This window comes from Paramormyrops kingsleyae, chromosome 19 (genome assembly GCF_048594095.1).
Source record: "Paramormyrops kingsleyae isolate MSU_618 chromosome 19, PKINGS_0.4, whole genome shotgun sequence".
Lineage (NCBI taxonomy): Eukaryota > Metazoa > Chordata > Actinopteri > Osteoglossiformes > Mormyridae > Paramormyrops > Paramormyrops kingsleyae.
The window spans coordinates 20,450,493-20,475,940 of NC_132815.1; the positions used below are offsets into that span (position 1 = coordinate 20,450,493).

Below are 25,448 nucleotides of genomic sequence, written 5' to 3' on the forward strand. Positions count from 1 at the left end.
TTTTTACTGTATTTTTTTTTTTTTCGTAATTGTCATTTATCTGACATGTTCATCTTTTTTATATTTCACACGTGTTTAAACGTAGCCTATGCCATGTGTTGCATTTTTTCTGCGTCTCATGATGTTAGTAATTATATTAGCTTTTAATGTTTTGCTAGTTAAGTGCTTGGGGAAAGGACTTAAAATGAAAAATGAATTCATGTGAATCCGCAAGCACTAAGCCATGCAATTGCAAATAAAGGCGGACCCAGCAGAACGCAGGACGCAGCCTAAAACCGACACTTACGACCGCGCAGCGTCACATCTGTCACCCCGTAGCGCCTATGCAGTGACAGCAAGTGGCTTCTGCTGCTCTGACCTCATTTCTGGGATGGAATAAACCACGGCTTTCTACATTTGGGGAATTGATTGGGGGTGGGCAGGGAAAACAAATTAGTGCATTTTGGTTTTGCTTCGACAGAAAACCACTTTCAAATCAGTATGAAAGATTAAAATCTATCGAATCCGTGTAGCCAAACATTAAATTAAGGAATTTAGTATGATTGCAAAAAGCATACAAACAACCACTGTGTCACCGTGTTCTGGATAGATGGTTGGAAAGTGGATGCATGGACAATAATGTTATGTTCATCCACCCTGACAACCCTCAAAGTTCATGGTATTCTGGCGCCTCATTGACATCTGTTAAGACCTCTTAAACTGCTTTGGAAGAAAAGTGACACTTCACAAATGATCACTGCCAGGCTGACCAATTTAGCCTTTCTGCATTTAAGAGGACAGCAGCATTTGTGTAAGTACTGAAAATTACACTGGCATTTACACAAACCACGGTTCCTGCAAATGCCAATGTAGTCTTTAGTACTTAAGTCTACCACAGTGGACTTTAGAACAAAATTAGTTTTAAATTCTCAAGTACACCAAGACTTTATTTTTAAATGAAAGTTCAGCTTGATAAAACAATCTATATGGGAACATACACGTTCCCCTCCATTTCCTGAGGTTTTGTTGCTCGAAGGTCTTGGCGAACATTTTACGAAAGAAACGAAAACGAGATCATAACATTTGTGCGGCCATTGGGCAGCGTCTCGGCTGATGCAGACTATCGTAAATAGAGATTATCAACTTGAGTGATGACAGTGAACATGTCCAAATACACTCAGGCAAAGAAGTGTGACCCACTTCTAGGTCCTTCATGGGTCACATGACTAGATTTGCCAGGGATGTAACACGCAGAGTGTCTCTATAATCGAGGCAGTTACATCACTGATAAGGCAGGAAGTCTCAGTGACTCAGGTGTCACAGCAATACCGGTATGTCCACATCTGCATATTGTCAAGTCATTTCTCACTGCTGCAGCCCTGCATACAAGGATATCTCAAGATTTTTTTGTTTACTTCAGCTGCTTTTTACCCAGTTTATTCTATTCTGTATTTTCCAATGGAAGTTTATTGTACTACTAGTTTAGCTATATTTATGGCTTGGAAAAAAACTACAAACGGGGCAAAGATCATTCACATATAATTGCATATTTATTGTTTATGAGTACTGTAGAAAAATACTGGCTACATACAGGTCCTGCTAATATATTTTCAAAAATATGAGTTTTTTTTTTTTCCCATCAGTAAAATAGGTTGTAACATATTACAAAAGCTTTGCATCTCTGAACCAGCCTGAACATAGTAGCAGTTTCCTTATTAATATATTCTGCATCTCAAAAAGCTTCATGACATTTCTGTACAAAATATTACACCCAGGGCCCGGGTGTTTGAATTCAGGAAAATAAACCTCTACATGCAAATTCTATTCCATATCATGCAGTATGTGAGGGTCACCGCTGTATTTTTTTTAAAGCCATGATTAAATATAAAGCATCCGCAGTTCTATAAGATAACTTCTCAAAACAGATGTATGTAAACCTAAACAGCACTATTAATCAATGTGGGTCTGTTACAGTCTGAAATGGGTAATATTCCAACAGGTTGAAGGCATTGCAGTGGTTTTGGCTACAGACAAAAGCTACATTCGTCATATGGAATAATAACCATGCCCTACTTTACCATTACTCTCACATACTAGCTCCGATAATGACCAGGCCAAATCTTTATTTGGTGCGAATATTCCGGATGACCGTAGATTTATAAGGACATCAATCAGACGGACACAGCCTTAAGACCTTGGCGGACATGCGTGGTCTACATCGATCACGGCCTAGTGTCAATGAGCAGAGCTCCAGGAGACCACTTACAGTGACAATGCCCTGAAAAATGGCCAGATGCGGTGTGAAGTTGAATTGGTAGATTACCTTTGAATTTTTCCAGCCAGAGCAGAAATACCGTTTAAGCAAGTGGTAAAGCAGCAAGAAGATCAAAAGGCCACTATGATGCTCTCGTGCTTGATCATGAATGAAAATGTTCCACAAACAGGCCAAATCTCTCTAAGCCTAAGCCAAACCTTTTTTGGTAGCATCTAATACACAGTATTGTCCAAAATGCATTTGCAGGTACAGGTGAGGGTGTTTTAAATAGTTTTAACACAGTACCAATGTAGGTCAGTTGCATTATATTTACACATTCAAGCTGCATTCATCTTTTAAACCCCCTAACCACACAGTATATTGTCTCTACGCAAAGTATATTGCATTTAAATGTGCGAAGTCATTAAGCTGGTAAGAGGTATCAGCGGCATCCATGTACACTTAATGCACCACATACATAAGGGTTACTTCTTCCAATAAAAAACATACCTCATGTTTAATATTGCATATTACAGATTAACTGCCTTTGGATTATAGGTCATTTCTTTACCTTTCCAAATTCTGCAGTACCTTTATGGACACTAAGGGGGAAAAAGATAATCTTTTACACACTGGACTGGATGTATACAGCTATACTGAGGGTTACACCTTCAAACGCAGTACAGTTACACTGCATATAATAAAGCATAGCAATAGCAGTGCACTGGAATTCCTTCCATTGAGATAAAAAAGTAACAGTTTTAATAAACAGAGACTAAATGTCTTGATGGATGAACCACACAGTCAGTCTTGATTTGCTGCAGATACCAACATTAAATATATCATATTATTATTATTATTATTATTATTATTATTATTGTTGTTATTGTTATAACAGACAGAAACACCCTGGAATACGACAGCTAAGAAAAATAATTTTACATGATCCTTCACTTTGTACTGATGTTCAAGTTTAAAAAAGAAAAATTACTGAAGGGGATTCTCCGAGTGCTAAGCGAAGGAGCCTAAACATGCATTTGTACTTTGTAATTTGTGGAAATCTGATGGTTTCTTTGGGTGCCTCTCAGGTGGGCGGCGGCCCGTGGTAGCGCAGCATGATGCTGAAAGAGCGGGCGAAGTTGTTGGCCAGGGAGCAGCTGGCGCCCTCGTCCGTCAGCGGGAGCAGGAAGGCGAGCAGGAGCAGGCCCAGCAGCAGCAGCTGGAGGGGCAGTGCCACCCAGCAAACGCGTGACAGGAACCTGGAGCGCTTCTGGGGAGACATGGCAGAGCAGCTGTGCAGGCTGACAACATGCTAACACACCATGCAAGTCCGGACGGACGAGGGAGACTGACATGCAGTGTGCCGTTTCGGGTTTATATTCAGCTAAAACGACACGTGTGAAGTCCATAGGCTTTATTCGGAATTAGAACGTAATTTAAAAAGACAGAGAGTCTGTACTTTTAAAGAGCAATGTCAAATCGGGGGCCGTACACAGCTGTTTCTGGAAACTTACACACCTCAGTCACTTACCTTTCTCATAATTACACTCTCCTCTCGTAGGACTCTTGCATCCTACAAAAAAAAGTAACGTTGTTTTGAAATATACTCAGACTAGGTTGAATGTTTGTCCAATTTCAAGAGCTTAGAATGACATCTAGTGTCTGTGCCACAGATTTAAATGACACTTTCAAAAAACCAACGTGAATACAAAGTAATAAATATTACATATAACTCAATTCATTTAGTTTCTGTACACTAGTGTTTCCCAATTCGGTCCTCAAGGACCCACAGACAGTCCACGTTTTTGCTCCCTCCCACCTCCCGAGCAAAAACGTGGACTGCCTGGCAGGGAGCAAAAACATGGACCATCTGTGGGTATCTCAAGATTTTTTTGTTTTTTATGCTGTACACTAAGTACTCATTTTAAAAGAACGTAGATGCATCAAAATGTTCTATGGACAGTACGATCCCTAAATCAGTGTTTCCCAACCCAGTCCTCTGGGAACCCCGGACAGTCCACGTTTTTGCTTCCTCTCAGCTCCCAGTGCACCTGTACCAGGTATTCTGTGTTCCTGATTGGCTTGGAGGGAGCAAAAACGTGGACAGTCCGGGGTTCCCCGGGGACTGGGTTGGGGAACACTGCCCTACACCATCAGTCACACTCGCTCATCCACCAGGACCATACCGTGGGCTGTAGGGGGGCATTTAGGTCTCCTGCATCCTTCAGCTTGGACTTGTAAAGCATCCAACGGTACCTCAGCTCCTCCAGGTCCTCCGCTTGAGCCGTCACCGCCCCCACCCCCCACAACGCGAGCAGCTTCTGGAGCTGGTTCTGGCCCCATCCCACACGGGAACGCAGGTCCTGTAAAGTGTTCAAGTAAAAGCACCATCAGTCACAAGCATAATCACAGCTAAAGTGACATTTTGCCATGAGACCCTGGACCAGAGGTCTTTGGACTTTCGCCCACAGAGGCCACCAGACTTACTTTTAGTGTCTGTTCCCTCTCCTTCCGCTCAGCAGCATTTCCCTGCCCTTTCTGTCCCCGAATCCTGGAGAGTTTGTCATTCTCGGCCTTCAGCCATACCTCAAACTCCCTTAGAAGTTTAGTATCACCCTGGAATTCAGGGTCAGGTATCTGGAAAGCATTAGCAAAGGCATAAGGAACAAACAGAGCTTAGAGGATGTAACTTTAAGGCTTTTATATCAGTCAATCAAAATAAGGACATTTTTCAGAATCAATGTCTGTTTGCCAAGTGTATTACCAGTCTGCGATGAACTGATCCATCCTTAGGGGTTCGTCTTCTCTCGCCAGACGACTCATCTTCTGCACCAGTTTCTCCACCAGACCTCTGCTTGGGGGTTTTATCAACAGCGTACATATCTCCCCCTTTGTTCTGCCATTTACTCCACGCATGACTTCCTTCTGCGTATTTTCCATAAGCATCTTGACCACGTCCACTGGGGGGGTCCCCCACGTCGAGCCCGGCTCCCCTCCAGCTTTCATAGTCTGAGGCTCCACGCTGCTTTGAGTCTTCGGCTCTTCGCTGACCGCCTCCTTTCGGATGCTTCTTGCCAGCATCTGAGTCACTTGATGCCTCAACCCAAAAACTAGTACCTACCACACTTTTCTCAGCCTTGATGCTAGAGCCAAAACTCCTTTCAACTACAAAACCACCAGATTTCCCACCTGCTCCAGCTACCACCATAGTTTTGGGTGTTTTCTCAACCATATCCTCTACCTGATGTAATCCTTTTCTACTAGATCCATGATCCATCCTGAGATCTATTCCATCAGGCTCCTCACACTGGATCCCTGACCTTCCCCCTTTCGGCTGAAGATCTACATCTGAATTACCCAAAGGTTTTCTAGTTGAGTCCGCTCTACTCAGACTGTCCCACCCTGCATCAAATCGCTCTTCCCTGATGCCACACCCAGACACTAGCTCAGATTTCTTCCCCTGGATGGTGTGTTCACTTTCTGTCAAGATGGAGTCTCTGTCTGACCCAATCTTGCCCACCATCTCTCCCAGTGGAGAGACCTCTCTAACACCACCTGCTCCTTCCCCATTAAGCAACCTGCAGGGCAAAGTGAGATAAATCATAGCATGTGCTGGTCAAATACACACAATATAAAACCCATTTCCTACACACAACACTGCTTTGAGCAATGGAAGTTGCATCCTTCTTACAGAAAACAGTTTCTTAAAGGTGAAATAAAATAAACCATTTAGTTTTCCTTTTATGTTCAAATTAATTTTTAATACACAAGCATTAGAGGGGGCATTTGCTCTCAGACTGAAATCCAGGCTTTTATTTTGCTTTTTAAAAGCATGCAGCTCCCAAAAGGCAATGAGAAAATCTAACTCAATGAACACAATCCTACTATCCTGCAGAATTTATCATCGTATCTTCCGCTCCATGTAAGAGTGCTCCATCATGCATGTACATTAGGGTGCCCACCTAAGCCATGTCAGGAGGACACTATGAGCTACTTCAGATTTTACAAACTACTTTAAAACTGAAAGGCTCCTGAGCCTGGCTAATCGGTTTAATTCTCCTTGTGCTTCTACTGGTTTGTTTCCTTCATTGAAAGACTCACCCAGCTGTTTCACATTAACATTAGTGACACATGCAGGAGACTGACCAATCAGCACACAGCAAGAACTCAGTGCTAAGGTGACATCCAGGTCTTCTGTAATTGAAATTGTAGTTTGCAGACCCTGTCCTGGCTTATAGTGTCCCCCCTGACATGGATTAGGGGGTCACCCTAATGTACATACATGTTCTGAGTCCCCAAGGAAGAGAGGTACTGCTGCTGGCTTCACAGCTAACAGAATATTCCCTTCTGCTGCCAATGACGCAATCAAATAACAGGCAGTGCTACCTGAAGACGTTGAGGCTGAGGGTGTGGAGTGACAGCCATGACTCCCGCAAGCGGTGCAGGTCCCTCAGAATGTGCACCCTCCCTTCCTCTGACGTTCTGGACAGCACCATCTGACCCTGGGCTTCGGTCTTGTGCAGCTGAAGTTCTTTCTCAGGAAACTCCCCTAGCGCCCTCTAGAGGTGATGAACATAACTGTTCAGAGCTTAACAGAAACTAGTGGAGCAAAAGCGATTCATCCCAACAATTCATCCCATTCAGTCCATCACATCCAACACCCTCCCCTCTTGCTTCTGGCAAATAACATTACAGTAATCTCATGAAGGATCATTCACTTAGCCTGAGCATTTGAAGTTTAATTACATAGTCCTTAAGTTCTACAAGTACTTAGTTAATGTCAAATAATGGCACAAAATGAGGGCCCAGCCCCAGGCCAGGACACCCTCGTGAGAGGAGGGGTAGGGGGAGAGGAGACCTCGGCCTCGGTGCGGCGGTTCTGCACGCTCCACTCGCCGTCCGCGCCGCAGAACGACTCCAGCTTCTGCCTCATGATCATCAACCACTTCTCCACCGTCAGCAGGCTCTCGTGGAAGTTCTCGTGCTCCACGATGCTCCGCTCGCTCTCGTTCACCTTCACCTGGAGGGGGAGGCAAGGGGGAGCAGGTTTTTCTCATACAGGGGGGCTTCCTGCATTCATGGGGACTTTTGATACAGCACTAAAGAATGACAGAAAACCATCACGGCCTTCGACATAACTGAAATGTCAGCACTTCCAACAGTAAAACTATCATAATAAAGCCTTAGCAGACACACAACCATGATTATATGACACCAGAAAGATAACTAACAGATACGAGACAGGAGATTAAGCATACATCACTCAACTGCTTTAGAGTGATAATTGAGAAGTTTTTACACTTGACATGAATTTGCTGTCATATCCAAGTAATCGAAAGACAAGACCTTTCCACAGCCATATACTCAAAAATCATTTGTTATTAAAGAATGACCCTACTGGCCAGTATGCACACTCACCCTCACAGTTTTGTATAGCTCCCTCCATTCCGCATGGAGTTGGTCGAACATGTGGCGGTTTGTAAGGCTGGACACCAGAGTCTCCAGAGCTGTGACATGTGCTTCACAGTCCTCCAAGTCCTTCTTCATTATCTGGTGGATAAAAGATTTCTTATCAGTCCCTGTAAGTCCCCTGACAGCCAATCAGCACACACTGGAGACTGACGATGATATACGATAAAGTTTTCTTACCACAAATTGGTCAAACTGGCTTTTCTTGGCCAATATATCAGGCTGCAGTCCATCTGCTGCATTTAGTCTCTCTTTTATTTGGTCCAGTTGTTTAGAAATAGAGTTATACGCCTCTCCGAAGCCATTTGATCTCTGCAACAAATCCTGTATGTAGTAATTAAGTGCATTTTAGTCAGAGGTAGGAAAATGCTAGTTTAAACCACTGAGAAATCAGTGGATTTAGCAGCTCTTAAAAAGATCAGTCCCAACAACCAATATATTTAAGCATGAATGTTTATTTCTAACAATAAAAAAATCTAAAACTGTGAAAATATAATCTGATCATAAGTATCACGGCAAACACAATATGGAAAGATAATTATTTGGGTTTTACATTTTTCTCCCCCCCCCCCAAATTTCATATTTGCACTAGAGGGCAGTATGAGGTCTAAAAACTTGGCAAGGTATGCCATTCTGCACCTGCAGGTGGCGCTTCTTCTGAGCCAGCTGGCTGTGCAACTGTTCTCTCTCCTTCATTGCGGCGCTGAGCTCTGTCAGAATGTCCTCAGCCTTGTCTGGGCCAAACACGCTGCTCAGCAGGTCGCCCTTCACCTGCAGCAGGCTCAAACGCTCCTGTAGCTGAAGGCTGTGCTTGAGCAGCTTCTAAACCGGGAAGAGGGTGCAGTCAGAGTCAATGTGGGGGCGGTGAGCAAACTGCGGTGCCAAGAAGCAACAAAGACTGTGTTTCAATGTTTTACCAACTCTGCTAAAACTGGAGTCGGCTCCAGTAGTCATAGATACCGGGACACGGTGCTCAGCGCTGATCAAACGTTACACACATCGATCAGCTATTACACATGTGGCTTGACGTACATGACTCTCCATAGCTGTTATGTATTGAGCGGCAAGCTCTCCTGGCATGCGGACACTGACGAATGACAGATCTTATCCCTGGGGCGAGGACGGGCCACATCACGTTACCGGTTTGACAGCTGATCACATGGCTCCACAGGGACTGATTACCTCCATTTTCTGAACCAGAAGTGCGAGGTGTGAAAACTCTGACGTCTCTTCTGATGACCGCAACACTTCGCTTGCCAGGGTGGTCCACTGCTTGTAACCTCGAAGTGGGTCTCGCAGAACTTTCTGGAGATCTGTCTCCGCCTCCGTCGACAACTGGAACGCACGACTTTTAACCCTGCAGTGCAGATACCAGGAGATGAGGACACTTAAATCTGGACCGTTTTTGAATATGGGGAAAGACTACTTAGATCAGGGATCTCCAACAGAGTCTCTAGAGCAGGGGTCACCAACTTCTTTGAAACTGAGAGCTACTTCACAGGTACTGAGCCATACGAAGGGCTACCAGAAAACACCATCCCAAACTTATCTAAACTTCATGTATAATTAATACGTTTTAAATGCTTTTTTTTTTTTAGATATTGTCATTTTCAAATCCATATAAATGCAAATGTGATTAAAAAAGAAATTCAACAGGATAAAATTAAACTTTAGACGCTGCTCACTGGTGAGTTGTCCTATTTTTAGAACAGGTTCGCGGGCGACTCATGTGGTCCTTGGGGGCATCCATGTTGGTGGCCCCTGCTCTAGGGTCTGTCCTATGTGCTGAATATAAGCACAAGATTCAATAGGCCTTGTAGCCAAAGCTCTGAATTAGATTCAACAGAAACAAGACACCGCGTTGGTCTGCAGACCCCCAGACTATGCTGGTTTGGGTAAAGCCTACAGTTCCAGGACACACACTGACAGCACATGCTCACCCCTGGTACTCCTTGATCATGGCCACTACATCGTCGGAAAGGGGCCCCGTGTTTCCCTGTGAGAAGTGGAAGAGCTCCCTGAGCCTGGCCTTCATCCTCTCCACGGCAGGGTCCTCCATCACCAGGGCAGCGTGCACCTTCTGGGGACAGAGATCCACATTGAGGGAACTTCCCACGAGGGACGCCTACGGATACTACAGCTGCACACAGAAGTATTACTAATGGGCTGCAGGGGACGTCTGGGTTGACTCTTCCACTAGCACAATCTGAGACAATGTAACGTTGTGAAAATGTGCCACAAAAATTAACTGAGCTGAATTGAAAAATGAATACACTGATGATTTCAGCATGCTTTTAACCAATTTTCACATTTTGTAACAGATACAGATTAACCCAATAATAATGGAGAAGAAAAGCCATTTTGCATTTCAAAGTAATTATGCCAGTATGAGACTACACTGAAAAACAGTGTTATTCGTTTTCACCTAGTACACTTGTGTTTGCCAGGTATATTAAGCTCATTTTTTTATTTATTTTTTTTTAACTAACATTTAAATTCTGCAGTGGATGCCGGAGGAAAAGGGCGTAGGTCAGGGTCTCCATTTCCCACGATCGTACCGAACATAACACCTTTGCTGAGGAGTCACCAGATCCCATATACCTCGAACGTCTTCGTTAGGCGTGTCATCGCATGCACCTGTAACACCCTTTGTCCCAGAATCCTACTCATAAAAATTCCTTTAAGGCACTTGCTACCAGGTCAGGCAATTTATGCTCCATTAGCATGAGGGAAAAAAATGGAGGCAGGTATTTCAGCAATGAGGACGTGAAGTTAAACAGGACCACAACAACCTTCAGATGAGACGTACCGTGTACTTTCTCCATGCTGCCACCAACTGCTCCTCTGTCCTCTCCCCTCCGGAGCCCTCCAGCTCCCGGCCCTGGGCCTGCAGCACCCTACGGAGCTGTGCCACATCGGCCCGGAGCTGCTCAACTCGAGCCTCATGGTCTGCAATCGAGCGCTGCGAGGCCTGCAATCTCTCCTGCTCCAGCAGGAGGCGCTGCATCAGCTTCTCCCAGGCATCTCGCAGATGCTCCACCTCCTTGGTGATGGCCTCAGCGCCGGCCGGGGATGTCTGGGCCTTCACGGCCTCTGCCAAGGACTCCAAGTCCCGCAGGGTCTCCTCCTCACATGACACGCTCTTCCACAGGTCCTGTAGGACACAGAAATCACCAGTTCACATATGCAAGATCAGTGCGTAGCCAGGCCTGGTTGTGTAGGTCCAGAGATTGAGTCAGGCTTTTGAAAACATTTCACCAGTGGACTGACATCTGAAATATCAAGTGATCTTACTTTCCAAACAATTCATAACTGAGGAGAGAATAACTGAAATCCTGTTCACTATACAGGCCTCAAGAACCAGAAGCTGGTTCTACAGCTCTAGGCTTTTTTTGTCTCCAGGTCCTGCGGCAGACAGTGTTATTTTCCAGTCCAAAGAACATCCTTCTTAAAATTGACAGACTGAATCATTTCCTTTAGGGAACATTCCATGAAAGATAAATCTATGTGCTCTGGTAGGATGAAACCCGCACACAAGCAGGTCTTCCACTGAAGAAGCAGTGTTAATGTTTCTTGCGTAAGCTGCAATTACTCAACATATTCTTTGTTTAGAAACTACACAACCGAATTCTCCCAGTCACCTACATACATGACACATGATTCATAAAAGTCTTTGTAAGGTGTGGTGATAATTGGTTCCCTTGTTGCAACTATGGTGAGGCTGGCCTGTCGGAGTACCTGCAGGTAACAGGACTGGTTCTCTTGTTGTGACCGTGGTGAGGCTGGCCTATCTGTGGACCTGCAGGTAACAGGACTGGTTCTCTTGTTATGACCGTGGTGAGGCTGACCTGTCGGAGTACCTGCAGGTAACAGGACTGGTTCTCTTGTTGTGACCGTGGTGAGGCTGGCCTATCTGTGGACCTGCAGGTAACAGGACTGGTTCTCTTGTTATGACCGTGGTGAGGCTGACCTGTCGGAGTACCTGCAGGTAACAGGACTGGTTCTCTTGTTGTGACCGTGGTGAGGCTGGCCTGTCGGTGTACCTGCAGGTAACAGGACTGGTTCTCTTGTTGTGACCGTGGTGAGGCTGGCCTGTCGGTGTACCTGCAGGTAACAGGACTGGTTCTCTTGTAGTGACTGTGGTGAGGCTGGCCTATCTGTGGACCTGCAGGTAACAGGACTGGTTCTCTTGTAGTGACAGTGGTGAGGGTGGCCTGTCGGTGTACCAACAGGTAACTGGACTTGTTTTACTGTAGCCTTTTCACACCAGAGCCAGTGCTCGTGCCGAGCCTAAACTCTGGTGTGGTTGTTACATTCACACACAAAAAAAAAAAAAACAGCAGTGCCGGGCCAAAAAATCCAGGCCAGTGCTGATGCTTCTGGCGCTAATGATTGCTGGGCCAGAGTTCACAGTGTGTGATGTCAGGAGGCAAAATTAGAGTCATCACACCGGAAGGCAAACGTTTACGAAGCAATGCGGAGTGAGCTGGGGAAAGCAGGGGTTATCAGAATAACGGAGCAAGTCGGGAACAAAAAACTGAAAAAAGGACACAAGTCAAAAAGAGCTACATAAAAGTGGTGCTGGCCACCCTAAAAACAAATATGGAGCCATCTTTGAAATCACGGGCGTGTTTGGAACCAGACCTGCTAACCAGGTGACTAGAGCATTGAACTCCGTGACCACTTTCTTGTTATTGTTGTTTTTGCCTGTAATGTTACTAAGAACTTTATTTACATTTGGTGGATGTCGGATGCCTTCAAAGAATCCCTTAAACAAAACAGTACATCATTAAATGCTTGGGTGTATTTTGTGTGCTGGACCTGTGTTGTACTTAGAGCTGGGCAATATATCGTAAAGAAAAGCCAGCTAGCTAATGAGCTACCATTTCAATTTGACTTCGGTGTTCCAGCCAGTAATACATAACGTACAGCTATACACGTATGTTTATGTGCGACGTTCGTGATCCTTTCATAGTTTTGGGTTGTAAACTAGGCAGGAGTAAGGGTGTGTTCAAACGCAGCGTGTCTGTAAACTACACGCAAACCCAAATAACGTCTGTATAACTTGTAAGAATACAGATGGAGAGGAGCATCACATTTATTTATTTCACGTGAAGGGTTTACAGATTTCTTGACTGTCTGTATATTTGCAAAATAAAAGTTTACCATATTCTTTTCTTGTCTTCACTCTCCCTGTCGTGTGCCCACTCGTTGAAGTTGTGCCACACGCATGGACATAGTCTGAAGCAGCAAATTATTTAAACTGATTCACCGTGCTAAAAATAACGGAAGCATTTGCAGTGAATTTTAAAAAGGATGCATCCATCGCAACTTGCACTCTCCTCCATCTCTGTTGTCTTTACTAGCGAAACAATACCCCTCCCACAGCAACACGCACACTGATGTCATCGTTCTGTCCTTTTGGCAGCATGTGAGTGTGAATGCGAGATGATTTTTTTGTGGGGCCGATTTGAGCTCCAGCAGAGCACCGGCACCAGCAAGGGCTCGGTGCGAAAGGGGCATTGCAGTGACTGTAGTGAGCCTGGCCTGTTGGGAGTACCGGCAGGCGACTGGACTGGTTCTCTTCTAGTGAATGTAGTCAGTCCGGCTTGTCGGAGAACCAGAGGGTAACTGGACTGGTTCTCTTCCAGTGAATGTAGTCAGCCTGGCTTGTCGGAGAACCAGAGGGTAACTGGACTGGTTCTCTTCCAGTGAATGTAGTCAGCCTGGCTTGTCGGAGAACCAGAGGGTAACTGGACTGGTTCTCTTCTAGTGACTGTGGTGTGTACCTGCATGACCTGGAGCTTCTTCTCAGGGTCCTCAGCTTCACTGCAGCCATTCAGCTCCGCTGTCTTGGACGCCAACCAAGCCAAAAACTTCTGACCGCGGCCTTCGTAGGTCTGGTGGTCTTTTACAATCTTCTGTAAGAGCACCACCCTTTCCTAAGAGCAGGAGAAGGAGAACAGAGAATACTCTAAACTCACAGCAAAGCCAAGCTCCTGTGGGACACTGGCTCTTGGCCATCTTGATCATGTGGCCTTCGCTCTCACTGACAGAGCATTATGGTGACACACAATAGGTAGAAACATAATAAAACGAAACACACAACCCTTTTATTCAAATTAAATTGGGCACGCTTCAGAAGTTCCTAAATCATCACATTATCTAGTTCAGTAGCAGAAAACAGTCACAATCACGATATTGTGAGCTTCCAACTGACAGAGGCAGACACTGTTTGTTTGTTTAAATGCTGGCATGTGACGTGTCCCCTGCTTAGTTTGCCCCTACACATTTCGCACATATTCTGCGTGTCTCTACACGCCTGCATTAGCAAAATGGGATATACCAGCAAACAGAAAATCATATTAATCCACAAATAAAGAACAACAGGATGCCAGTCTCTGATTATAAGGCCTGGATTCCTCACCCTCTAAAGCGATTACTGCAAGGAAGGAAAACAACCAGGTGCAGGACAATCAAGCTTTGTGAAACTAAAATCAGCTGAAATATTTTTTCCTTCAGTAATAACCCAAAATAGCACAAGGGACAATATTTATGATGGGACCTAATTTGGGAAAAAGTCCTAATTTAAAGATATTTTTTCAATGAAAACACTGTATGAACTACTAAGGTCCCCATGTACATAAACAAAGGTATAAATGGAATGAGCAAGGCCCTTAACCCCCAGCTCCCTGGTGGTTGCCCTTCACCGACACCACCTTCTCACCCACAGGGAGCATATTGAGGGAGGCAAAGAGAATTTCCTAACGGGTATCAATAAAGTATCAATTATTATTATTATTATTATTATTATTATTATTATTATTATAGCAGTAAAAAAATTATGGTGCCGTCACTCAGTGGGTAACTTGTTTGCCTCACATGTCAAGGACTGGGCTGCATGTTCTATTCATGTCATTCTGGGTCCCTCACGCAGACCAAGTCAAGCAGTTAAGCAAACCTGTGACCTGCGATGGACTGGCATCCTACCCAAAACCCTGTACAGGGGAAGAGGGTGCAAGACGATTGGATGGACTAAAACTATGATATGAGGGGGCATGAGTCATCTTGAGAAGGAAACACCGGTGACCACGATAGACAAAGGGTTTTGATTTTGATTTTTTTTTTTTTCCCCCTTTTCCCGGTTTTTGTATTATTCTCTCTTGATGATGCTGTAATGTATCACAACACACCCATGTGAAGCGCCTTGGGGCGACTCCATTGTGACAGGGGCTATATAAAACTGAACTGGACTGAATTTAATAATTTGCTTTTGCATTGAGGTAAACATGGACCAAAGACCCAGCCTCTGTCAAAGAGAAACAGCCGTCCTGCAAGGTGCTGGCTTGTGCAGTCATTTCCACATTCATTACCAAGACAGAAATGTCATATTTAGTCAGAAGGTTCATGCTCTCCTGCTTCCTGGGGTTTTATTGACTGAGTGATGCAAGCTTTCCATACCCAAGGACCGTCAGCAGACAGAGCAGGGGTGGGCAGTCTCATCCAGAAAGGGCCGCTGTGTTTGCGGGTTTCCACTGCAACTCCCTAATTAGGTTACTAATTAGAGCACTGATTGACTGATTGCCCACCCCTGAGAGAGAGGGATATTCTGTGTATGGTCAGCGTCACCGTTTCTGTGAGTGGGGCCTCTTTTCATCCCTTACCAACCCTAACAGACAGAAGACATGTGGCAGATCCCAGCATCCTCACCGCAGCCTTATCCCGGATCTGCTTGTAGGCATCCTGCAGCGCCTGCAGCGCCTCTGAGCCCACGCTGGGGTCCTCGGTGCGGCTGTACAAGGCCAGGGCCTCCTCCAAGAGCCTCTCCAGCAGTTCCGCCTGGCCATGCACGTCGCTCAGCAGCACCCGGTGGTGATCCAGCTGCCACAGCTTCTCTCGCATGTCCAGCTGCAGCTCCAGCTGCGGCTCCAACGTGCAGCGCATCTTACCCAGCCAGACCGCGAACTCCTCGTGCACCTTGAGGTACTCGCTCCAGTGCAGCCATACCCACTCAATCCGGCTGCCAGGGACAAGGAAGGGAGAAATTAAAACCAGAGGTGCAGCGACAGGGCAGGCAGGGCAGGCGATGGCCTGGGGCCCCAAGCTAGGAGGGGGGCCCCCCGAGGGTGGCAGATTACATGGAGCTTTGCAATGACAAGTCTGCTTTATTTCTGTATTCTGTATTTCACAAAACTAAAAGTCACATGTTTATTAAATTCCCTTTGTTCATATTAATTTACACTTCACAGTAAAATAAAGGTAATACATTTTTCCATGTAGGGGGAGGGCGAGTTGGGGGTGCCCCATGGAGTTTTTTGCTTAGGGCCCCCAAAGTCCCTAGAATCATCTCTGATTAAAACTACAAATATAACAACTACAAAGCGTGGAAACCAGAACTCAGGCACAATCCATCTTCAATGCACAATTAACTATTCTAAAAAGTTTTTTTTTAGCAAATGCTTTTATCCAAAGACACATATGTCAGAAAGCAAGTAAGGCCCAATGGTGAAATCACTTCTCCAACCTAGGATTCTGAACCAGTGCCCTTTCGATCATATGCATAGTGTCCTTACCCACTGTGCCACACTCTCTGATCAAAGAAACCAATGTTTTGCAAATAATTATTTAAAAAGAGATTTGTTGTAGATGGTATAGCAGCTCACCAGTGGCAGTGGGTGATGTAGGTGGTCGTCTCGTCCCAGAATGCTTTGAGCTCCTTCAGCTTGGCGTGTGTCTCCCGCTTGACCTCCTCATCCCCGCTCTCCAGCAGGACGTCGGCCACGGCCAGGACCCTGTCCATCTTTATCCGGCCTTCATGCTCGGACTCACGGATGTCCTGCGACGGCGCACAGCAAAGGCCCAACAGCTGCACAACCCCAGTTTCTCCAAAACGGTTTCGGCAATTAATTATTATTATAAAAATATTATAAAAGTATCATTATTATATGATGACAAATGTAATTACAATTATTGTTAATAACATCAGCAACAATAATAACAGTTGTTTTTATTATTATTGCCTGTCAAAGTGTGTCAGCTTAGCCATTTCAGAACCTCTGCTAAAATCATCTCAGTATTTGCAGTGACCGTCCAGTGCAGCCATGTATTTTTTGACTTGGCCACTAGTCCACCTCATACAGCTAGTCAATCTGTCACTGACTTTTTAAACCAATTTATTCAATTATTTAATTGAGCTGTGGGTGAAATTTAACAAAATCATGGATGGCTGAGGTGCCCCTGAGGAGAAGTTTGGGAACTGAAGCGGCGTTCATCTAGCCATCCAACTAGCTATCAGTAACTTTTTAGAAAACAGAAGAAATTATTACTAGTTTTTATTGTGTTTCTCCTAATTTGCACATGTTCTAATGTTAAATTGTGTTTTTTGTTCTAAGCCAAAGTACACTTGCTACCCAGATAAACAGCTTTAAACATTTCTTTGGACTGCCTTAGACTTTTGCACAGTACTGTGTGTATATACATTGGTACCTCAGTTCTCGAACTCATTAGAACTCAAATTTCTTAAAAGTCGAACCAACCAGTTCGAAAAAAAAAATTACCTAGAACTCGATCGGAATCTCAAAAGTCAAACCGTGAACGCCGACCTAAGATAACATGTACGCGCGGGGAAATGAGTCACGTGGCACGTCTCTCAGCGGAAACAAAGGGTAAAGCTTCAGTCTCAGCCTCGCATTAGCTGTGATAGCATCCTGCATGTTTACACTAGCTGAACACATATTTAGACATTAAAAATACATTTAGACAATGATAGACAGTAACAGTAATTATTATATAATAATACATTTTGAAGTAAAGATTACTTATTATTTTAATATTAATAATAAACCATTAATACATTTAATTATAATAACATTGTCGTGCAGAGCGGAGACGGAACAGAGACAAAGGCGCAGACGTCAGGGTATCGGGGAATACGGGGTTTAATTACAGGTAAGGCAGGCAAAACACAGACGGACAATAAAATGATCAGACTGGGGAAACAAACTGAAACGCGGACTAAATACAGAGGACTAAGGACAACAAGCAGAAACAGCTGATCACATGGGGATCCCACACGAGGTTAACGAGGGGGCGTGGCACATGGAAGGAGCGGACAATTGGGGCAGGACACATTATTTGGATACATTTATTTTCTTACTTTACAAATTACTTTTTTGATAATTGTGCTTAGATGTGTTTAGTACAGTATATGCTCTTGTTTGATCTGGTTCATTTTGTGTTGAAATGCTAAAAAAACATATTTAGATGTAATTTTTTGAGGGGGCGGGAACCAATGAATTGGTTTTCCATTATTTCTTATGGGGAAAATTCGATCACAACTCGAACTTTTTAGGATTCGATCCGGAGTTCTGAATGGATTAAATTCGAGTTCTGAGGTACCACTGTATATATATAAAATATATATTTTTCCTTTACTGCCATGTCTACAGTGGTCGAGGGCCGGGGGGCTCGCCTAGGGTGTCACATGGGTGTCACCCGACCCCCATGTGTCGAATACAGGAAGCTGTGCATGTGGCCGGCAGGGAGCACAGCCGCAGGGAGCACAGCCGCAGGGAGCACAGCCGCAGGGAGCACAGCCGCTCTCCACACCTCCATGCAAAAGCGTATTACAATGCATGCAGCGGAGTACCTCTGTCTCTCGGAGCCGGGCCTCCAGGGCATCCCTGGGGCCCTGAGTGTTGTCATTGACCCTCAGCCTCTCGTGGGCTGCTCGCATCCAAGACAGGGCGGCCTCCAGGCTTTGCCCAAACTCAGCCTGCTCCTGCTGAGTCATGGCAACGTAGGTGCTGCTGGGAGCAGGAAAGCTGAGGAGAAACACCGATGCAGCCATCAACTCAGACCTCTGTGACTGAGTTTGTGCAGACACAGAAAACACCCAGTTTACAAATAATACATATAAAATCGTCCTCATAAAACATGTACCTAAGACATCAAGTATTAATATCAGTAACTTTCATAGCACTGGTACTGAAAACATTGTTTGCAGTAATATTACGTGCATGCCAGCGAGCAGGTCGTTTCAAAACGACTGATTCATCTAATCAAAATTTCGAACACATACGTACATTTAAATTAATCTAAATGTACTAAGAACAGGGGCTATAAAGGGGTGGGGGCAAAGGGGCAGTGGCCCTAGCTGAAAGCTGATTGGCCTCCAGACTGCCCTCATCTACGTCACTCATCTATTCAAAATACATCATTCACTAATAATAAAATTGGCCCCTCTGTATAAATGATGGTCCTTCTTATGAACCCCCCCCCCCAAAAAAAAACATCCTAGAATCGCCCCTGACTAAAAGAGAGATCAAATCGTGTCCACCTGTACTGTTTTTAAAAACTTTGCATGACTATATCAAGCCACATTGCAGAGCAGTTTAGCGTTTGTATAAGCGATACGTATTTCTAAATGGCTTTTCACAACAAACATTTTTCCCCTCTACTTGCAAGTAATTCGGTACTCACATTTTGTATATGCTGCGTATCTCTTATGGCATTGCTTGCGACTGAGATACAATTAAGTTTAATTGAATTTGCGCTGAATAGCCAAATGCAACCTAAGATTAAGAACATTTTTAACCCACTTCTCCTGTGAATCTGTTTAAACCCTATATAATAAGAATGTTCAGAGTAGCTAAAATGACGAGTCGCTCGATCCAGCACGGCGAAGTAGTCATTTTTCCTGCATGAGTCATAGTGGTTTTCCTCTACAGTCGCATTTAAAAAAAATTAAAAAATAAATAAAAAAAAGAGTAGAGGAGCAATGATTATGTACATAACGGCAATGTATTTTATGCTGCATTATCGATTCTATTTGAGAAACACGTAAGACCACGATAATCATGAGAAAATCCTCTTATACCATCTACACGTTAGGTAATTAGCGGTAACTATCTGGACCAAATACTATATTTGGGTTTCCGGCAGCTCATCTATAATATAAAATGAATTGCAAGGGAAACAAACATTTCGGTAGCGAATCCAATTTCAAATACGCCTACGTTTTCAAAATCATTTCAATTCACAAGCAATGATTAGATACTTTAGAGCGATTAAAAGGAAAACGGTTCAACCAGGTTGCCTGTCAAATGACGAGAGTTTCAAAGTTGAGATGTAAACAAGCCGGGGAAACGAAGAGGTTTGGTCTGAAGACAGCATCTAACTGCACCACGAGTACAGCCACATTCAACACATTCAATATTTACCATAAGGGTGCTGATCATTCACATTTTAGGACTGCTAATAAGCATTAACTCAAAAGCCGACTAACGAGAAAGCTTCCCAAATACTACAAGCCAGCTACGTGTGTTAATGGTAACACAGGCGGCCGCATGGTAAATACAAGAATGATGAATATACGTGTACATAGTTTAAAGATGCATCAATACAACGCGACTGTCTAAAAATAATTAAATAAGCTTACCACTAAAGAAACATTACAAAATTTGCAACCTTCCGCTTCACACAATGATCACGCAACAACTCACCGGAGGCCTAGGCGTATATAAATGAAACTTTGCCAGCGAAGTGGCTTGACACGCTCACAGACAGTAATAACACACACCCAGAGACGCGGATTGCTGGGGCAGGACCTGCCATTCATTCCGGGCTGCGCCCTTACGCACGCTGACGTCACGCCGTAAGGAGCGCGTTTCATTGCTGAAAATGACAACAACGAACGTGCTCCTGTAAATATTTCACTAAATAAAAGCTGCACGACGTACTCAGTTGACCAAAATGTTTTATTTCACAGCAGGCAAAGTTTCGACCGTAGCCGTCCCCTGGATACATTTCAAACATAACACGAGTCAAACTTCCGAAAACAACGTAGATTTATTAAACCTGTGAAACCACTTTACTATAAAGAAATCTGGGTATAAATTCGTTAAAATACGCAAGTCTGTTGGGTGAGGATATTCTGCACCGCAGTACCAGGTAGGTGTGACCTGTTATGGTGTTCAGAAAAATGAGCATAACTCTGTTATTGTTTATCAGATTTTAATAAACTAGGTATCATTAGAAAGCTTATTCCTTGCCTAACAGTCTCAGATACACTGAAAATAAAACAAATAATTATTTAATTTATTTGTCTGTCAATTAATACTCACCGGAGAATGTATGTAGTGAATAATACAAAGAATGTCTTTTCAAAGAGTCCACAGCATCAAATTAAAAAGTACTTTCTGTTATCATTATAATCCATTCAATAATAATACATTTGAAAAGCATTGTCCATAGTAAAGTATCAAAAGGTACAGGAGCAAAGTAGCTGTCACTTTAACAAAACACCAGGTCCCCACCAATGAGGTCAGCCCCAAGTTCATATTTGGTCAACAATGTGTCCTCTGCATTTTCATTATATGTCTCATTTTCCTTCCAATAAGCAATTGTGAAGTAGGCAACACCATTCCTTTTTTTCTGCTTTTCAATTTTACCACAGTATACAGTTCTTGAACTATTGTCCTCATCATACCAAGTATGCAGGATTTTCTTACCCACAACAGTACCACACAAAATTCCCTCAAGATCTGCCTTTGTCATTTCATCAAGCTCTGGAAATGCTGTACCAATATCCCTCACATCTACACCTTGCAGCTTTTTATCCACTTCCTTCCTCTGCTTTACAATTTTTTCCTGAATCTTTGAAGCAGCTCTTTTCATCAATTCAATTCTAATTTCATCCTGCTTTTTCCGACTGTCCTTTCTCTTTAATCTAGCTCTACCTACAGCCCAGTCCACAACGGCTTCCCTTGTTGATTTGCTCAAACTATCCAAATATGGCACAACACGGTTCTTTTTAGCCCTCATCTTTGCTCTTAAGAAGTCTATTCTGGCATTTTTCGACTTCTCTTTCTCAATGCTGTACATCCCCATAATTTCTTCCGCATCTATGTTGTGCAGACGGGCTGAAGCTGTTTCTTCTTCAAGAGCACTGGTCAGTTCCATCTCAAAATAGCGTTTATACTGGCGCTCCAAAACAGCAATGACTGCATTCAGACATGTCTTTACAATGACTCCAAACTCTTCCTTACTGCCAGATCCCCCTCTTAAAACTCTCAGCTTGTCAAGAGTTGCATCACTAGCACTCAGGGGATGCCCAAAGAAGTCTGTAGACCAGGTGAGAATCACAAGTAGATCTGTAGAGGCAAGTTTCAAACAAGCCACAACATCCTTGACAGTCCGAATGCCATCAATATGGCTTACTTCACTGTCCATTGATGTATAGAACATCTGCATCCATGGGCCAGTGAGCAACTTGCCTAAGAGCCCAAGACCTTGGATTTCTAATATTGCAGTCGGATTCTGGAAATCCTGTCTAATACTTGACTGCAGGCCCCCACAAGAAACACTTCCAATAGTGAAGAATTCAAGAAATGTGTCATAGTGCTGATACAGAATTCCACAAATATGGAAAAGGACGTGCAAACGATTGCCACGGTACCTAGGGATTAGACCACATGATAGCTTCTTTTTGTCAAGGAATGTTTTAAAACCCTTAGGGTCTCCCTTCCCATCTTTATAGCGGAATTTATTGATCTGAAGCACTAAATTGCCTGCCATAGAATCCTTTCCAAATAGATGACCTCTTGTGGACTCCAGACCTTTTAATGCTGAGCGACATGTGGATGCAATGGTATCTAGGGGATCAAGGTGGCAATTAAGTTCATTTAATACTTTTCCCCATGTCTCATTCACTTTCTGGATGGCTGCATGGTTCACAGCAACTCTGTCTGTCATCGTATTTGAAATTTTGTTTATCATGGTGGATCTGGTATATCCATAGTCCTCCTGGTGGAAGTCGGCATAGACACTGGCAAGGTTGTCAATAGAATGCGTCACATGATCATGATAATCATCAGCAGTCCCGCCAGCAAGCTCATCAATGTCCACCACTTCACATTCCTCTTTTGATGTCAAGTGTATCGAGTTAATGTGAGTCCCTTCCTGGGTGGTGGCATCGAACCCTAACGTCAAGCCTGGTTTCTTCATGACCCACTCTGCTGCCTTGAGATCAGCAATTACATCAAGTTCTCGTACCATCTGATCAATGGCAGACCTCTGAAGTATCGAGGTTAATTTTTCTCCTGACCTTTTGGCATCACTTTCAATTAGAAGCGGAATACTTTTTGTTGGCACTTGGTTGACAATATGATCTCATGTGTGTTTCTAAACTGTATGTCTTCCCATCCTTTTTTGTTAGTTTTTCATCCTTCTGAGCTAATTGTTGCAAACTTTCTTCCAGTTCTAGTATTCTGTTTTCCAAACTAAGGATAATCTCATCTTTCCTTGAAAGTTCTTGCTTCACCTTGAGATGTACCTCCATAGAAACAAAATTCTTTGCATGACTTTGCCTTTTTTTTCCACGTGCTTTCTTTAGACGTTCATGGTTGCGACGTATTTTCGCATAGTCGTACTTGGCGTCTTTTAACTGTTTTTTCAACAAAGTTATTTGTGCATCCTTTACTGTCACTGAATGCTTCTTTCGTTGAATTTCCTGGTTTGAATACTTAACTTTAGCAAATCTTGTAACATCAAGTTTGTCTTTAAGATCTTTTATGCGTTTCACATACTGTTTTTTTTCAGAGCTCCGCATTTTTGCCACAAAATCAAGCCTTTTTTTCATTTTAGCTTCCTTTGGCGTGAGTTCTCCCATTCCACGCTTATAAGAGACTTGGGTGACAAACTCACTAGGCCCAGAAACAGGTACACTTGGAGATTCAGTAACTGCCAGTAGCTCGCTATGATCAGAGTCTGGCACACTTGAAGGACCAGGTTGAGGTTCTGCAATTGCCATTTCATTCGGTTCAAGTTCTGTTGCAGCTGTTGATTTAGAGGGAAATTTAAATGTTTCGTTACAGAATTCCACAAATCGTTCTTTATCGCGACTGAGGTTTTGGAATGTCATGAACCTGTTGGTTATTGACTGCAGATCATTTGGTTTCAGTGAATATGATTCACCAAAGGCCTTGTAAACTCCACAAATGGTTCTGGTGATGGACTTGTCATTTTCAAGGTAAATATGTAGTATGTGCCCGTTCAGAACTGTCTGATCTCCGGGAGTTGAAGAAAAGAAGTCTTTGAGATGCTGCCTTGCTATGCCAGCCCGTGCTGGTTGTGGAGGATTACGTTTTCTCTTCATGTTAAAGGTAACTGAAAAGACAATATGCAACTATTTCTAGCCTTTCCAACCCATTCAAAATTATCAATCATCTGTGTTACAAAAGCAAGCGATGGGTATCTACTCCATTTTATTACAAGAATATATATATTCATAAACACATATAACCTCATTTAAAAGCCTTCACATCATTTTAAAGCTGTAAATTCCATGCTGAAAATCATGCTATTTTCGGCTCTTGCTGCACTGTTCACCACAAAACAACATGGCCGGCTCTCGCGGCAGATCCAAAAAAGTGAACTGCTGATCGATAAATTTTGCTCAAAATACACCTAAATACAATAAACTAACTAAGAAATATAATTATCATAGTTTGAAGAATAATTCTGCTTACCTTTATTGTCCCAACGAAGGTTTTAATGAGTGAAATTTTCAGTAAGATCGGGAGGAAATTTCGAAGTTATCAGAAAGTCAGATGACCGTGTTTTGAATGGAAATCCCTGGATGAAGGTGTGTTTTACGTTATCAGAACGGGTTACCCTAATAGACACAAAAATAACACAACAAAAAGGCAAAAACTACTGGGATACCCTGGTGCTCTGGGGAATGGCGACCAAATTGAAAACGAGGCTGCCTGCCAAAGCCCCTATGGCGCAGAACTGATGATAGTGACATACCTATACCAGGCTTCCTGATTTTTAAATGCTTTCCCCCAGTTAACTAGTAATGCATCCGCAATTTTCATAAAGATGTAATCAGTCAATAACCAAGCCACTCAAGTTTGTATCGTGGCATGTTGTCAAAATACACATTGAACAAATCAGAAATAAAATCTTTCACAAAACGTCCAACGTAACCATTGGCGATTTCCGTGCCTGTGGAAAGAAACAAACAGTAAGTACTAGATTTACCACCAATTTACCAAAATCAATACGCCTAAGCATCGGTCCTAAAGGTAAGCTGTGCTATAATACAGTTAACAACTGTAGCAGCTTTAAGTGCTTGTCAGGGGACTCGTCCAAACAAGCAATATCTAGCTGCTTAGATATGCTCTGCCTGCTTTCAGATAGGGGACGAAACAGACTTAGCCGTCACCGCCGCGGAAGCAGGGCACAAGGGGGGGATGTAGAAGGAACATCGCACGTGGAGCCGCGCGCCCTCCGGCGGCCACGCCTTCGCTTCCTTCGCCTAATGTCTGCAGTCCATTTTCGCCCCAAACGCTATGGATGTAGGGAGCCAACTCACAGGACTGCAAAACTCAAGTAACATTATATATAACGTTCACAAGCTACGTTTAAAAAAAAACACTAAAGTGGTATTCCACATTCGTAAAACAAACCTTTCTTGCCAAGATGAATAAAGCGACATTCCAAACTACCTGTAAAAGTTCTTATCCCTCCACAAAACATTGAACTAATTCATTTTGTTATATAGCTTTAAGAAAACGGAAGTGACGGAAACGGAAGTTTGTCACACAATAACAGGAAGTAGTTTGAGCAAATTGCGTATCAGATACACTTGCAAACTCTTTCGAAGAGAATACTATCACTTTATATAGTACAAAATAATAAAAATAAAAACAATACATTTGCTAAGATTGTACCATTTTAA

General features: G+C 43.5%; 1 protein-coding gene and 1 non-coding gene across 8 annotated transcripts; both read right to left on the reverse strand.

Annotated features, from left to right (window-relative positions):
* Positions 1-1,510: 1,510 nt before the first annotated feature.
* On the reverse strand, positions 1,511-25,299 carry syne3 (spectrin repeat containing, nuclear envelope family member 3). 7 transcript variants are annotated; one of them, XM_072703104.1, is made up of 21 exons: positions 25,177-25,299; positions 24,515-25,057; positions 24,232-24,377; positions 20,206-23,869; positions 18,351-18,525; positions 16,366-16,538; positions 15,413-15,722; positions 13,492-13,644; positions 10,512-10,856; positions 9,643-9,782; positions 8,885-9,059; positions 8,342-8,524; positions 7,883-8,026; positions 7,652-7,783; positions 7,092-7,253; positions 6,620-6,792; positions 4,998-5,811; positions 4,721-4,870; positions 4,420-4,596; positions 3,765-3,806; positions 1,511-3,503 (listed from the first exon to the last, which is right to left on the reverse strand). In XM_072703104.1, the coding sequence occupies exons 4-21, from the start codon at positions 20,373-20,375 to the stop codon at positions 3,318-3,320; spliced, it is 3,804 nt and encodes a 1,267-aa protein (XP_072559205.1). In that variant the 5' UTR covers positions 20,376-23,869; positions 24,232-24,377; positions 24,515-25,057; positions 25,177-25,299; the 3' UTR covers positions 1,511-3,317. The 7 variants fall into 7 exon arrangements, with proteins under 7 accessions (XP_072559205.1, XP_072559206.1, XP_072559204.1 ...); XM_072703105.1 differs by having other exon boundaries at positions 13,501-13,644; positions 24,232-25,057; XM_072703103.1 differs by having other exon boundaries at positions 24,232-25,057.
* On the reverse strand, positions 24,819-25,095 carry LOC111841789 (small Cajal body-specific RNA 13). Its single transcript, XR_002837762.1, has one exon.
* Positions 25,300-25,448: the final 149 nt, after the last annotated feature.

Bases quoted from the DNA above. Each gene is read 5' to 3' on its own strand.
- syne3 (XM_072703104.1), bottom strand. From the start codon at position 20,375: ATGAAACGCGCTCCTTACGGCGTGACGTCAGCGTGCGTAAGGGCGCAG. The intron at 4,871-4,997 runs GTAATACACTTG...AATGCTTTCCAG, and splicing joins GATCAGTTCATCGCAGACTG to ATACCTGACCCTGAATTCCA. The intron at 4,597-4,720 runs GTAAGTCTGGTG...AACACTTTACAG, and splicing joins AGAGGGAACAGACACTAAAA to GACCTGCGTTCCCGTGTGGG.